Here is a 14,539-nt window from a genome sequence, read left to right on the forward strand (position 1 = left end):
GATAACGTTACTAATCTCTCCTTTAAGGTAAAGGAGAAATAACACAGGGAGCTGAGCAGCCAGTTCTTTTCCTACACATGATAGATGTAAATCTTCAGTTTCCAAAACAGCTACTGTGAACACAAAAGCTCTTGTAAATTATTGTTAATTTATCTTTGAGTAATTTATTGACAGAATTCCAACTCCTCATGAAGGTTATTTATAAAAGAACTTTAAGCTAATGATATTTTAATTTCTTCAGGTAATGGGATACAAATTCCCATTCATTTCCTATAAGTGATCATTTTTGACACCTGCATCTGAACTAGAAGACCAAGGTGTTAACGTTTTCCCTTCACTTTTTTAAGCAGACATGATTCAGAAATTCATTTGCACCTGATAAAGCTCTTGATAGTCTCTCTTCTCTGAAGAAGCAAACACCCTCAGATTTCTCAGCACCCACAGTGCAGAACCAAGCAACCCTGCCCAGCAGCCTCCCTAAGGATTTTCCTACCACTCCAGCAGGTGCAGCGATGGCAGAGGGCATATCCCCTTACTTTATTCCTGGAAGTCTTTCAGGACATGGAGACCTCCACTCCCAGCTGGCTGCACAGGGCACACAGGGTCAGGAGGCAGCATGGCTGAAGAACCCTTATGCCAGGCCACCTTGTGCCCTGCAGAACCCTCTGGAGAGGGCTGTGCAACCACGGGCCAAGGCAGGGAAAAGCAGCAGGGTATGTCTGAGGCCAAAAAGAAGACACACAACCCCACCCGTGGTATGTCTCGAAGCTCACTGAAGTGAGCTTGCTAGAGGAATGGGATCTCTAGGGACTGCCTTGATCCCATCTCTAAAACATTTATAGCATGTCTGGGCCATTTATAAATGCTCCGGTCTCCTTTTTAGAAAGCGTAGGTTCAATCCTGCTCTCAGTCGAGTCAACGGAAAATTTCCCATTAACATTAATGGTCCCGGCTCAAGCCATAAATTCCTCTAGCTCCCTAGCCACTTGTGCTGACCTTTGCTTAAACTTCCTCAGATTTGTTATCATCCTTCTGGAAAGCTAGTTCTTCTACGCTGTTTTTCTCTTCACAAGCATTTCCAAATATCCTGTTTCTCTCTACTATCTGTCCCTTTCATCAATACATTCTCACTCCAACATCACCGGTTATAAAACACCACCACTCCTACAAGGATCCTCATTCTTTCTCTTACACCCAACCTGATGCAAGGCCGCTGCTCATGATACTTAGTTCATGCTCTTTTGCCAATCCACATAAAGACATGATCATCTGTAATGCAGCTGTGGATCTGAAAAACTACCCAGGCTGGTACATTCAACAGAATGGAAACAACATCTTACCAGCACACTTTCTCCAATCAGCAATTTTGAAACCTGATTTGTGAGGTCTGCCTCATATATCTGTCAAGATCTGCTCCTTTTTAGGTTGATAAAACTTATATGCATCCCAAGACATAAGTGTATAGCAGTATGCAAATGCCCTGCAATACCTGACATGCTTCTGCTCCCTGCTCAGAAGCAGAGAAATGCAATTCCTATTTTACAGAGGGGAAGCTACTAACAGTGGCCATGTCTCTCCTCTGAGCTCTGCTCGTGGGCAGGCTGCAATGCACTGCACCAAATGGCTGCAGCCACGTGGCCCAAGGCTTGGACCAGAACCTGTGCCAGTCTGCATTGGCTTCCCTCTACCTAGAAAGCAGCCACAGACAAATCTTAATTGCCTGGCAAAGTCACCCCAGAATGCTGCATGGGGCTCCTCATACCCAAGCACTGCATCGCAAAACAGCTTTGGTCTTGCCTCAGGCCTCACAGGCCAAGTTTCACACTTGGAGCTTAAAAATAAGCTTCCAACTTTGCAGCAGACTTTTGTAAAGCCACTTGAGGTCTGCTCCATTCTTTACAGGCCTAGACAGAGCCGCGGGCTATGGCATGAGAGGGAGACGCCTGCTTCTTACATGCCTTTGGCTCCCCTTGCCTGTTTTAACACTTCACATCGCTCAACCCCAAGAACTAGCTCAGTTTTTTCAAATTTAGGAGAATTCTTACACCTCTGCAGAGGAGCAAGATTTCAGCTGCAATGCAAGATGCATTACCACAACAGAAAGACACATAAGATACATTTTAGAAAAAATTTCTTTATGAAGAGGGTGATCAAACACTGGAATGGGCTGCCCAGGGAAGTAGTGGATTCTCCATCCCTGGAGATATCTAAAAAAGAGACTGGATGTGGCACTCAGTGCCATGGTCTGGTAACTGCAGCGGTAGTGGATCAAGGGTTGGACTTGATCTCAGAGGTCCCTTCCAACCCAGCCAATTCTATGGTTCTATAACACAACAACTTACCTCTCCACAGAGGACCTAGTCCTGTCTTGCTCTTGGTAAGGGCAGTTTCTGGACTGAAGTTACTGGCTTGGCTCAAAGCTCTTGAGAAGTGTTCATCCACTACTGAACCAATGTCTCCCTGGAAGTAAGTGAAAAGGACGCAGCGAGAGTTAAGGTACTCCATTTCAGCAGGCTGGTCTTTCTCATCCTCCTCTTGCTTGCTGGGAAGGGTCACTTCCAGAGACTCCTGCATCTTGTTGTATACAGCTAACTTCTTCTGGGATTAAAAACAAAACAAACAATAGGTGTATCATTGAAGACATTCAGTGCAAGATCAACATCTGGTTTCCTTAAAGAAAAATAACTGAATACACTGAATATTCATTTCATAATTGCTGTTGGCATATTTTGCACTGACATTTCACAAAGAAGAGATCACCAGCACCACTTAGGAGTTTTTATTCCTCACACACAGATGGACCTGCTTCTCAGGCATGTTTCACAACCCTGGTCTAACAGCAGCGGCTTTTACCCAACATCTTCAAAAGAATACAGACAGGCTCAAACAACTGACTGCCACCTGGAAAGAATATTCCCATCAGGAAAGGCTACAGAGGTCAAGTCCAGCCTGGCAGAAGGGTGCCCAGATACACAAGGGCTGCATTTCACCCGTCCAGCTGAACAAGTACCAGGTTTTGTGGGATGTGCACCCCAAGTTGCGAGTACACACAACCCTCTAGACTTCCACATCTATTCGTTGCTGAAGGTGTAAAGATGGGAGAATTTGGTGCTTTCAGAAAAATTTTCCACTTCAGGATCAAAGTGCACAAAATACACATTCTCTCACTGCCAAGAGACTTCTAATCATAGGAATTATTAGGATGATTACGATTATTCCTTTTAATCATAGGAATGACCTTAGGGCAGTGAGTGGGGTGGGAGGGGACATTGAGGGTTTTTTCTTGGTTTGTTAGTTTGGGGTGTTTTTTTGTTATTTTGCAGTTGTGGTGGTGGGGGGTTTTGTGTTCTTTTGTTTGTTTGTTTTTTCCTTTTTATTTTTTAAAACATCAAATTCTGGAAAAAGAGGAGAAAAATTCAAGTTATAAGCAATTAAATATGTGATCTGGGGGAAAAAGGGGACTGACAAGTCTGCAAACACTTGCAAAAAGAATTCATCCCACACCGACAACACAGAGAAGGGTATAAAATAATAAAAGCTGCACAAACCATCTGTGAATAGCTATTTCAGAGTCTTGTCTCTCTTTCTCTCAAATCAAACCTAAATGTCAAAATAAATGTGTGGCAAGATCCATTTTGCATGGAACATATTTTTCAGATGTTCCACTTTACAACTGTTTTCACAGAAAAAAGTCTCCCCACAACAGTCAAGCTGCAGGAATCATAGCTTTTAGCTAGCTAGCCACATCCACAGCTGACTTTACACACAAGCAGCTCCAGGAAGGCAAAAACAACTACAGAACATATGTAGAAGTATTTCATAGTTTTTCTGTGGAATTACAGTTTTACTTATCTTTTATGGTTTGCTTGGCAACACCTTAGAGTCATCAGAATCTCAAATTTATGGGTTTTTTCCCTTTATCCAAAGTTGTTCTAAAGAAAAAGTTAAGCAACCAGACAGTCTATAAAGTTACATTTATATAATAAATAGCCTTGTCCGGCTTAGAAATAATTGAAAGTAATGTTCCAGTCTTGTATACTATCAATTTATTTACATTTAGTGCTTTCTAAAATCCTATAAGCAAATACTAATTCTCTCATCGTGACACAAAATAGTTGTGTCACTATTACTCTGGGGCAAATTCTAAATTATTAATGGCTATGAAAAAAATTCATTGTAAGAAAGAGCTATTGACAAGTGGAACTAAAACCTATAATACTAAAAGCTCATGGAAATTAAGCAATGCATCTGACATTACAGTAGCCTATTGCAGTAGCCTAACTGATAAACACAGAACAGCTCAGTTTCACCTTTAATTCTGATGCTGTTACACAAATTGCAGTAAGAGGCTAGTTTGGAATATCTAGACAATGGTCTGGAATTCAAGCAAATCTGTTCTTTAGAAAGCAAGTTATACCACATCTCTGCTTAGCACAATATTACTTATTTAGACATACGGTTTTATCCCAAAGTTCTAAAATATAGAAAGAAATACTGCGGGGTTCACTTTAAGAAAAGAAAGAACCAAAGATGGAAATAGAAAATTAAAACCATTTTACTAGAGACTAATAGCTAAAAGGAAACACAGTCTGAGGCTTTGGATCAAATTTTCTCAAATACAGACTTGGGGGTGACTTATATTTTATGTAAATGCTTTGTGCCTTCTGTAAACAAAGAAGAAGTCCCCCAATATTTGTTCATGAAATAGTTACTAAAATATCACTCACAGTGAGCTTCATAGTTTTGCACAAGTAATCACAGATTGATGAGACCTTAGTTCATAACAGCACTGCATATACAGGAGATGTATACATCAGAAATCTGTAACACATCTACCTCAGCAACTTGATTTTTCTTAAAGCTGTACCATAACCCAGATAATCTCAAAAATGCAAGTGGTGGGCAAGGTGTTGTTGGTTTTTTTGTTTGGTTGGTTTTTGTTTTTTAGTTTTTGTTTTGGTTATGTTTTGGTTTTCATGCACAAAGAAGATCCTTTATAAAAATCTAAATAGTCATTGGTATATTACAATCCTTTATAAAAATCTAAATATTCATTGGTATATTACAACATCTCAGGCACAGTGTTTGAGCTCTATCTTGAATGCATGCAACATGTTGAAAAATTGAACTTCTATCATTATGGGCAAGCTATTTCTATTTATGATGTGAGTACACAAATACATACATAAGCACACAGTTACATACAGAAACACATCATTTAATATAGCTCATGGATTGACTTGGTTATGAGGAAGGAAGTTTTTCAGTGTTCCTATATAGAGACTAGAGCTCAGGAAATTAAAACTTATCTTGAGTTGCTTCTCTGTGCAGGAATGTTCCCCCTTCCACAGCCTAAGAATCTGATTCATTTTCCACTTCAAGTCTACTCCCTCCCCAACAAACCAATATTTGTTGGTTTTTAAAACACCAAATCTGATTTTTTTTTTTTTTTTTTTAGTGTTAAAAAAGATGGTGTACTTTTGAGTACGGAGTGAAGTTATTTATGATGAAATTTGTGTTTTATGGCAAGTTTTTGGCAAAGGATGAGAGTTCTAAATTAAAAGATTTTTGAAAAATGCATCAAACCTGTGATCAGATACACATCTACACAGGACTCTTACTTAAAGAGACTATAGAAAGGTGAAGTGATTCAAGAAGTTTTTCTTTTATAAAATGTATTTAAATTCTTTCCACTGCATACCTCCCTATAATGATGTTTTTTCTCTACCTATCAGCTTCCTAAAATACCCTGCCTGCACACAAAATCTGGTTTACTTGTTCTAACAATAAAAGTAATCTTCTCATAGCATTTCCGACTACACTTGTGTGAGTGAAAAAGCAGACAAGATGATCACCTGCTAAATTGTCCCCCCATGACAGGGTAGGGGGAATAAAACAGAACAAATGAGCTAGGTATCTGATAACTAACTTGGGCTAGCCCTGCTTCATTTGTACTTACTTCATATCAACAGTTCTGACATATACTTAAGCAATGAACAGAATCTATAATGTCTTTCAAAGAATATTTTCAAACCAAAAAGAATGTTATTTTTTCCTTATGTTCAGACCTCAAATGCTTCCATTTATTACTAAATTCCACCTCGCTCTTCCTTAAAAATCTGACACTGACATTAACCAAGCTGTGAAAAATAAAACAAAACAAACACCTGAAATCTCATCTTGGCCAAGATCCAGATTACAGAATTGAGACATCTTAGCATACTGGGAAATAGTAAAATCCAGTGTCTGTAGCACCTGTTGACAGCTTAGATAATAGACCCAAGTTCATGGTTGAAGGATGAATAGTACAGTCTTTGGGTAAATAATTCTGTACAGCATAGGCTTGAATTCAGCTTAAACCAACATTATTTTTGCTATTTCATACATTCACAATCAAGCCCTTCCAAAGAGAATTTAAACTCTTACTTCAAGTTTTCTAACAAAAGGAAACTAAAGGTCAGTAACAAATCACCATTAATATGACAATATTAAAGAGAAGGCTTATGCTGGGTAAGCATCATCTTGTCTTTTCAGGGAAGAATGACCACCTTTAGACCAAGAAGGCATGTGGTTCAAAATCTCACAAAGAAACCCAAAACCTTCTTGAAGATGCTTGTTTTTTTCTGAAATAACCTATCCAGAACCAAGAAAGTGGTTCTCATGCAATGAAACTCTGGCCACATAAAAGCCAATGGCAAAAGTCCAGCTGACTTCAAGGGTCCCAAACCTCATTCAGGGTCTCTGGTAAAAATGTCAGAACATTCCTCTTTAGAAATTGAAAAAAAATTCACTGAAAACAGCTAGTAGGCAGCAAAACAGGAAAACAACTGACCACAGTTGAGAATTGAGCAAGTTTTAGTTTATCCAAGTTTCAGTAGGAAATTGAGGCCAGCTCTTTTCTGATATATAAGCTGGTTGCCTGTTCCTACAACTTACTGTCTCCATACATGCTGTCATCCAGCATATGGTCCTTTCTGTTCACAAGCATGAAAGTCTGGTGTGCCTGTGGCCACCTGTTCCAGATTTTCCATTATGAGAGAAAGAACAGGAACCAAAAATAAAGAATAACTACACTGAAGAAACACTATATGACTCTGTCCTGAGAAAAAGGCTGTCATTTGACATAAGCTTCTGAGAAGGAATTTCAGCAACAAACTTGAGGCAAATCATGGACAGTCCTCCATTTGTGGAGCTGTCTGCCAAGTAGGCTCCTATTGATAACACAGAAAGTATTCAAGGAAGACGACAATTTCAAGCAATCAGAGTATGGAATGCTGGGCCTGAAAGCAGTGTTTAATGCATGCCCTGAAAACATGAAATAGTAACTTCTACCCTCGCAAATGAGCAAGCTGAGAGCAAGGCCACAGACTTGCTTTCTCAGGTGAGCCACTGGATTTCCAGCAGTACAGCCTGGAGCTCCTGCTGTGCTCTTCTGATGGAGGGAAGCAGCAGAAAAATAATGAATTTACACATCTTTTGATGTACATTTAAACAGAGTTATACATTTAAGGTCTAAAAGTCTAGTGTTATGTAGATACACAAAGGTCAAATAGAATTCATTCCCAAACAGCATGACAAAATAAAGCAAGCCAATTTTTTTAAAATCAGCAGTGCCTCAAGGGCTTAAACAAAACAAAACCACATAACACCACACACCAAAAGCTCCTATACAGGGTAAGACTTAAACTAGGTTTTACATCATGTAATTCTGAGACTAGCTTTTAAGGGTGACTTATATAGGTCTGATTAAATTTCCAATGAAGTCAGTCAGTAGGGCAACCACCAGGCTTCAGACCAAGCCTTGAGAAAGAAACCTAAGTTGAAAAACTAAACATGAGGCTGTCTTTTGCTATGTTATCTGCTGTGTTAGATGCTGTGGACTGCCATGCACACACAGCTTTAGTAACATAAGCCTGTCCTCAAAGTTGTGTGCACGTGCTAGAAAGAAGCCTAGTGAAAAACTAATGTACATTACATGAATTAGAGTTTAGCTACGGCCAGCTGATATGTTGAATACAAGTCATCCTTGTCTGCAATGTTGTTATTTTGGAAGGAAGAGTTGAATTAGTGACCTAATTTGCTTGATGGAGACAACCCCTTATCTGTAAAAAGGCTGTCTACAGCATTGCCAGCAGTAAGTCTGACTTAAGCATATCACAACTCTTTATGCAAGACTTGATTTAGCAAGGATGGTGTTGGCTTCGCTTTCTACATCTACATACCATGGAGAAATTCCAAAACTACCATTTACTGTAACTTCCTGTTTCAAAGGTCTTAAACTCAGCTGTTGGTGAGCCTACCTTAGCCTCAGCTCTGCAGCCTGCTGTACCTAGATTGACAGGGCACAGCAAGCTGCCACCGCCTTTCTGGTGCTCCAAGAACACAACAGGATTCTTTACTGATTATGTGTTCCCAGAGTTGCTTTGAATGAGCAGCACTGTTACACCCAGTTTTCTCCTAGGCCACAGAAAAGCCAAAACTTAACTAAGTAGAGCTGCACAGACTCTCAGGAAAGGGCACAATGAAGAGCATTTCAATTTCACCATCCTGCAGGGCTTTAGCCCCACAGAGGCACAGCTCCTTACCACGCACAGGAAATGTTTGTATTGTAACATCAGCATACACTGTCTCTGGTTTTAGGCAGGAGTATGGAACCCCCAATTTTTCTGTAGAATTAGGGCCATACCCCATTTTCATCAGTTCCTTCAGGCATCATATGAGCATAATCCACTTCCTTCCTTTCAGCAAACACCCTGGGCTTCAGCAGTCTCAAAGATCTAAGGTGCTAAGCCTCCACTCACAGGAACATCTGACAGGAATTCAGGCTTCAGTCCACCAAGCACTTAAGAAAAAAAAAGTCTCATCTAAATTAATTTGCCAGTAACTCTTCTCTTGGCTGTGGATCGATGAAAGCTAAGCTTCCAGAAATTACACATTTCTATGCCAGGCAAAAATCAGTTCTGGGACAATTTTTAGCAAGCAAAAAAGCTATGGATGCAGAAATGTGGAACTAACTTTAAAATGAGGGAATTTAAAAAAAGCGTAATGGACTGTCCCTTAAAAAGTTAACTTTTCCACAACCCAGCTGCATGCTAGTCCACCATTTAAAAACAACCCAAGATCTGCTATTTAAAAAAACAAAACACCAAAACAAAACCTCCCCAACAAAACAAAACAATGAAAAACAACCTACCAAAAAAACCCAAAACCCAAAAAGCCCCGCCATTCATACCACTCTCACTGCAGAGCACTGCCACAATGCCAGCCACTTGCTGGAGACACTTGTCCTGACCTGTGTATGCAGCACAGGACCTATAGACACATGATGAGATTAGCTCTCCAGGGAGATGATGTGGCTCAGAACTTAAGCTGTTACATCTAGAACTGCACACCCGCAGCTAAGAAGCTTGCTTTTTTCTTTGAAGGCTACAGAACTGGCACAGAAAGCTGGCATAACCAATTGTGTTTTTGACATATTTATTAAAAAGACCTCAGAAGATGCACAAACTTTTGTTAAAATAACACATCTAAATCTCCTTGCACTGAGAATTTAAGGAAAGTCAACAGAAGCACATTAGGAAGAGCTTTCTTTCTCAGAAGACAAAGCATTTCCCCAGGTACCATAAGACTCCAGAGTGATACACTGACACTGGAAATGTTTCAATGGAGTCCTCAGATATTTCAACAGCAAGCTCCACTTTATCAGTTCCAATACAGAGATTTATTTTTAAGTTATGTCCCTAATTCATCTTCCCTCACTGTTATTTTTAAACCACAGTTTTAAATCCAGCAAAGAAGAACATTCTTTAAAATGGTCATGATCATCACAAAGAGTGCCGGAGCTTTTTATATGCTGAACACATGTGTGAGAAGAAATAAAAACCTGGCAACAGATTCTTCATCTTCTTTATCATGCTCTTTACCAGCTGATTAAATGTCCCTGACAGGAAAATTCTAAAGAAAAAGAGACTTGAAAAATTTAATCCAAGCAATAAATCTTTCCACTATGACTAGAGATGCACAAGGAGTTAATTCTTTGTTTGCTTTGTTTACTTTAAAAGCCTTGGATTCAGAGAAAAATACATAAAATGCTCTGAAGTTTCCAGCTGCTAGAATTTGCGGGTGCAACATTCTTAGTTCAGCAACAATTCCAGTCTGACATTTGACTAGCTTGTCAAGATCAAATACTAAAGAAAATTTGACACAAGCCAGATTCACCGAAACAAATTATCAATAACATGTAGGACAGCAAGGTTTAGAAAGTTGTTTTGTGGTAATGGGATATATTATACTGGCCACAACACATGGGCTGTTCTGGCTCAACAGAGCTATCTAAGTTTCTTGCCTTACATATCTATCTCCACTTCTCTTGAGTACTATAACCCACAAGAACTAAGTTTATTTAAAATGAAATTTCAAGAAACTTTGGCACTCATTAAGGTGCTTCTGGGACATTTCATACATGGCACTGCTTACAGCTGATGGAGAAACTTCACGATTCTGTTTAAAAAATTAAAGCAATTTAAAGCAATTGCACTTGAGTGTGACACAGCTGCTAATGATCATTTAATAGATTTTCATTTACTATGTATTATACACTCCAGATCTGGAAGAGAAATGTACCTAATTACCTACAGAATTAAATTCCAAAAAGTACACTGACATTTCAGTTGCCGTTTTCTGCTTCCAGGTCTCTTAGTCAAAGAGTCAAATTATTTGGGATTATTTACTTATTTTCTCTTCAAATGCAGGCTAACAACCAGAGCTCCAAATATTCACATACAAAGTTTGTAACTAAAATTACTGAATAGATGGAAGGTTCTGAAAGCTATGACCTAGATTAGAGAACTGCAACTGACAAAACTCACAAGTTTTCCAGAGCTCGCACTTAAAGTGAACAACATGAAGAACCTGAAAAAGTTCACCAGGGTATCATTTCTGCCAACGGGCTCTCTCTCTCCCAACAATAAAGAAAAAAAGCCAATAACATGCAATAGGAATTTTAATGTTTTAGACCATATTTGTGTCTCCCAGGCAAGTTGATATAAGGGGTCACTTCCCATGTACGGAGAAAACAATCTTCATGGATAATAATGATAAAACCTTATGGAATGCAGCAACAACCAAAAAATGTATTCTCAGATGACTACATTAGGGCCAAGTCAATATTAGTCCCACTTCACCCACGCACTGCATAGTCTAAAAATGCTGTCAGCGTGATAAGAATTTCCTGATTCATATAAAAAAAATAATAAATAAATAAATAAAAAATTACAACAGATCACCAAACTCAGCTGGAAGCCAATCTTCCAGGAGAGCTGGGCTGAGTAGCACAGCGCGGCGCGCCCCACCCGGGGGGGAGCAGCGCGAATTCCTCCCGCCGGCTGGCGGAGGTTCCACCCGTGTCTGCGGCCGCGGATCGGACCGCACCAGTGGACGGCAAAGGCACGGCTTCTGGCCGGCAAAGCTGGCGACCGGGGAGGCTCCTCAACTAAGGACGGACAGCGGAGACAAGGCGGGAGTTGGGGGGAGGAAAGGCGGCAAGAACTAACTTTCTCCCCCCTCTCTACTCCAGTGGAGTAAGCCAACACCCACCCCCCAAATACAAGAATTTGGGAAAAAAAAAAATTTCCTGTTTAGAAAAGGTCTTACCAGGCTCCGCTGCTCTGGGGCACCCTCACCAGCTCCCCGCATCTCCAAATCAGGCCGGGGGCTGCATAGCGCATCGCTGGCTGGCCGGGAGGTCTCCGCCCCGGCCAGCCAGCGATGCGCTATGCAGCCCACTAAAGGGGGGGCCTCCCCAAAAATGCTCTCCCACCCCGTAGTCTGCTCCAGCGCCACGACTTGCACGGTACCCCGCGCAACCCTTCCCTCCCTACTGCTCACCTGCGGGTAGCCCGCCGCGGGTGCGGCCAGATAGCGGGGCTCCCCGCACGCCGCCGAGGCGGGCTGCTGCATAGCCACGTCCGAGCAGCTCATAGCCTCCTCGGTCGCGGCCGCTCCGCGCCACTTCCCCCTTCTTCCTTCTTCTTCTTCTCCGCCGCCTCCTCCTCCTTCTTCTTAGCTCTCTCCTCCGCACAGGGCGGCCGCGGCGAGGCGCCGCGCAGCCCCGGCTGCCAGCGCATCTTCGGCAGCCGCCGCACCCCGCGCCCGCACTTATAGAGCGGCGGCGGCAGCGCGGGGCGCCCCGGTGGCGGCGGCGGCAGCGGCGACGGCCGCGGGGGCGGGGATCAGGACCGCGCCCCAGCCCCTCCCGCACCCCTCGCGGTGGCTCCGCGGGCGCGCAGCACCTGCGCCTCCCCCCTACCCGTCCCGCTGAAGGGCCGGGCAGAGGGTCCGGCGGCTGGGCTGGGCTGTGGGGCAGGTTTGGCCGCCATGAATATTCATTTATTCGCTTCCGATGCGAGTCCCTATCGCTTCGGTACCGGGTTTCGGTCCATGAGAAGCCCGGCTAAGCTTAAGCAGCATGGACTCTCCACAGTCAAGCGTTCCTGCAGCCATGCTTCACCTCCGAGGGACTGGTCCTGGAAATTCATCGGGAAGGAAGGAGGAACCCACTTGTCCCATAGAAGCTGACAGGTTGGATGCGTTTTCAACTAGCCCGGGAGTTCTCTTTCCACATTTGGTCCACAATGTTTTATAAATAATAATAATAATAATTAAAAAAAAAAATCTATTCAGTTCATCTCCGTACTCAAAAAAAATATGTGGAAAGTCAGGATCTCGTGGTAATGGCTCCAGTCCTGCTCAAATATATTCACAGCTTACCCCTGTATGCACATTTTTGCCTGCAAGGCACCCCACTGCAGTCCCTCACTTGAAGTCTTTCGATGCCATTCCTCACATGGAAAAGGCTACACGTGTGGTTTGTTAGCATTATCCTGGCTTATGATCCTGGAAATGACTGCACTCATTTACTGTCATTTTCTTCTCATTTGGCCTAAGAAGAATTATTTCAAGTTTATTGAAAAAAAAATGTTTTAAAGTTTATCTTCATTTAATAGTAGGAGAAAATGTAGCCTTCAATCAAAAATTCTAAATTTATGCTCTTTTCTCTGTAGTTACACACACACACAAACACACATCTCCTTGGCCAGAACAGTTAGACTAATACAGAAGGTTAAAATATCATTGTTTGACTCAATAGTATTCCCTGTTTACAGAAAGCATTTCTCCAAAACACTCAACTGCAATACGTAAAAAAAAAAATCCAATTTCCTGCAGGCACATTTAATTTTTTAAATCATTTTAATTCTTTTTTAAAGTTTTAAGCATACAGATTTTAAGGTACTTTTAAAAATAGGACTCTGGTAACTGCTTCCTGTTGCATTTTGTATATCTGCCTGAATGGATTCAAACTTAAATATTAACCTTTGAGCCAGTCAGAAGTTTCTGCAAGGGTACAATACACATCCAGCTTACACTTTGCTATACCAACTCTATGGGCTTCTAAATGGTTTCTCTGGGGAAACAGAAAAGCCAAGTTCTAGTTGCTATCTGGTCAATTTGGGCTCTGTTAGTTGCAGAAATCTGTTTTCCCTTGTTTCCTACTGCAAAAATAAACCTAAGGCAGAATATTATCCCGACAGCAAAGTTTGCAGGAGCCCGAGGCCATCAATCGGCAGTAACAAGTACCACCTTCTCAAGTCTGCTGTTCCTGGACACCCGCCTGATCCTGACCTGGAGGTTTTTACCCGAGCTCAGGGCCAGGCTGCCTCCAGGCATTCCTCCGGCCGCTCCGTCTCCTGGCACCCGGCCTCCTCACATTTGGACGACTGGCTGCTATCCTGCTATCCACCCTCGCAGATCCTCTCAGGGAAGCTGTCCTGGTTGCCGCAGAGGATTGTGAAACATGTTTCCTGTCACCATTCTGTGAGAGGTAAAACGATTTCAGATGCAAAGGCAGTAAGACTCGATGCTAGTCCATCAAACAAACAAACAAACCAAAACCTACTCTATCCCCCCCCAAAAAAAAACCCCAAAAAAACCCAAACCCAACAATCAAACAAACAAAACCAAGCACCCTTCTACACTTACATAAAGAGTAACAAAACAAGTCTGTAAAATCATGAACAGGAACAAGTTCTTTCAATACCAACCGTGTTTGGTTTTTTAGGAGAAAATGTACAATTGGTCCTCAAAGCAAAATCAGACAAAAATAGAAAATGATTTATCAATTACTGTGCTGATCCTCTATATTCAGGGGGATATACATGAGCAATCACTGCATACCCATGTGTGTGAAACACTTGCAAAAGATTTATAGATGTGCTACCATAGATATCACTGTTTTCCACAGGATGCCAAAATGCAGGGATATTCAATTAGCACTCGCTCCTTATTATCAGACCCTGCCACAATTCTTATCGGTTCCCTTTGGGCACAATACAGCAGCATGATTCATCATGTCAAAAAAGCAGAATGGGACCATTATCAGGCAGATGTTTGACATGATGCATCATGTCAGTCAGCCAGTGGCATGCAGCCATCACTGAAAAGGATTTTGTCATGATACAGTGTGCCAATGCTGTAGCACAAA

General features: G+C 41.7%; 1 protein-coding gene across 2 annotated transcripts in view; it reads right to left on the reverse strand.

The window, feature by feature from the left end:
* VGLL3 (vestigial like family member 3) overlaps positions 1 to 12,018 on the reverse strand; it is a 28,192-nt gene extending 16,174 nt beyond the window's left edge. Inside the window, exons 1-2 of one of the 2 annotated variants that reach the window (XM_071756051.1) lie at positions 11,887 to 12,018; positions 2,343 to 2,598 (exon numbers count right to left, since the gene is read on the reverse strand). In XM_071756051.1, the coding sequence (XP_071612152.1) occupies positions 2,343 to 2,598; positions 11,887 to 11,979 (349 nt within the window). In that variant the 5' untranslated portion in view covers positions 11,980 to 12,018. The remainder of the gene's footprint in view (positions 1 to 2,342; positions 2,599 to 11,886) is intronic. The other variant, XM_071756062.1, reaches the window with a different exon arrangement.
* Between the last annotated feature and the right edge of the window lie 2,521 nt (positions 12,019 to 14,539).

The sequence above is a fragment of the Heliangelus exortis genome, chromosome 1 (assembly GCF_036169615.1).
Source record: "Heliangelus exortis chromosome 1, bHelExo1.hap1, whole genome shotgun sequence".
NCBI lineage: Eukaryota > Metazoa > Chordata > Aves > Apodiformes > Trochilidae > Heliangelus > Heliangelus exortis.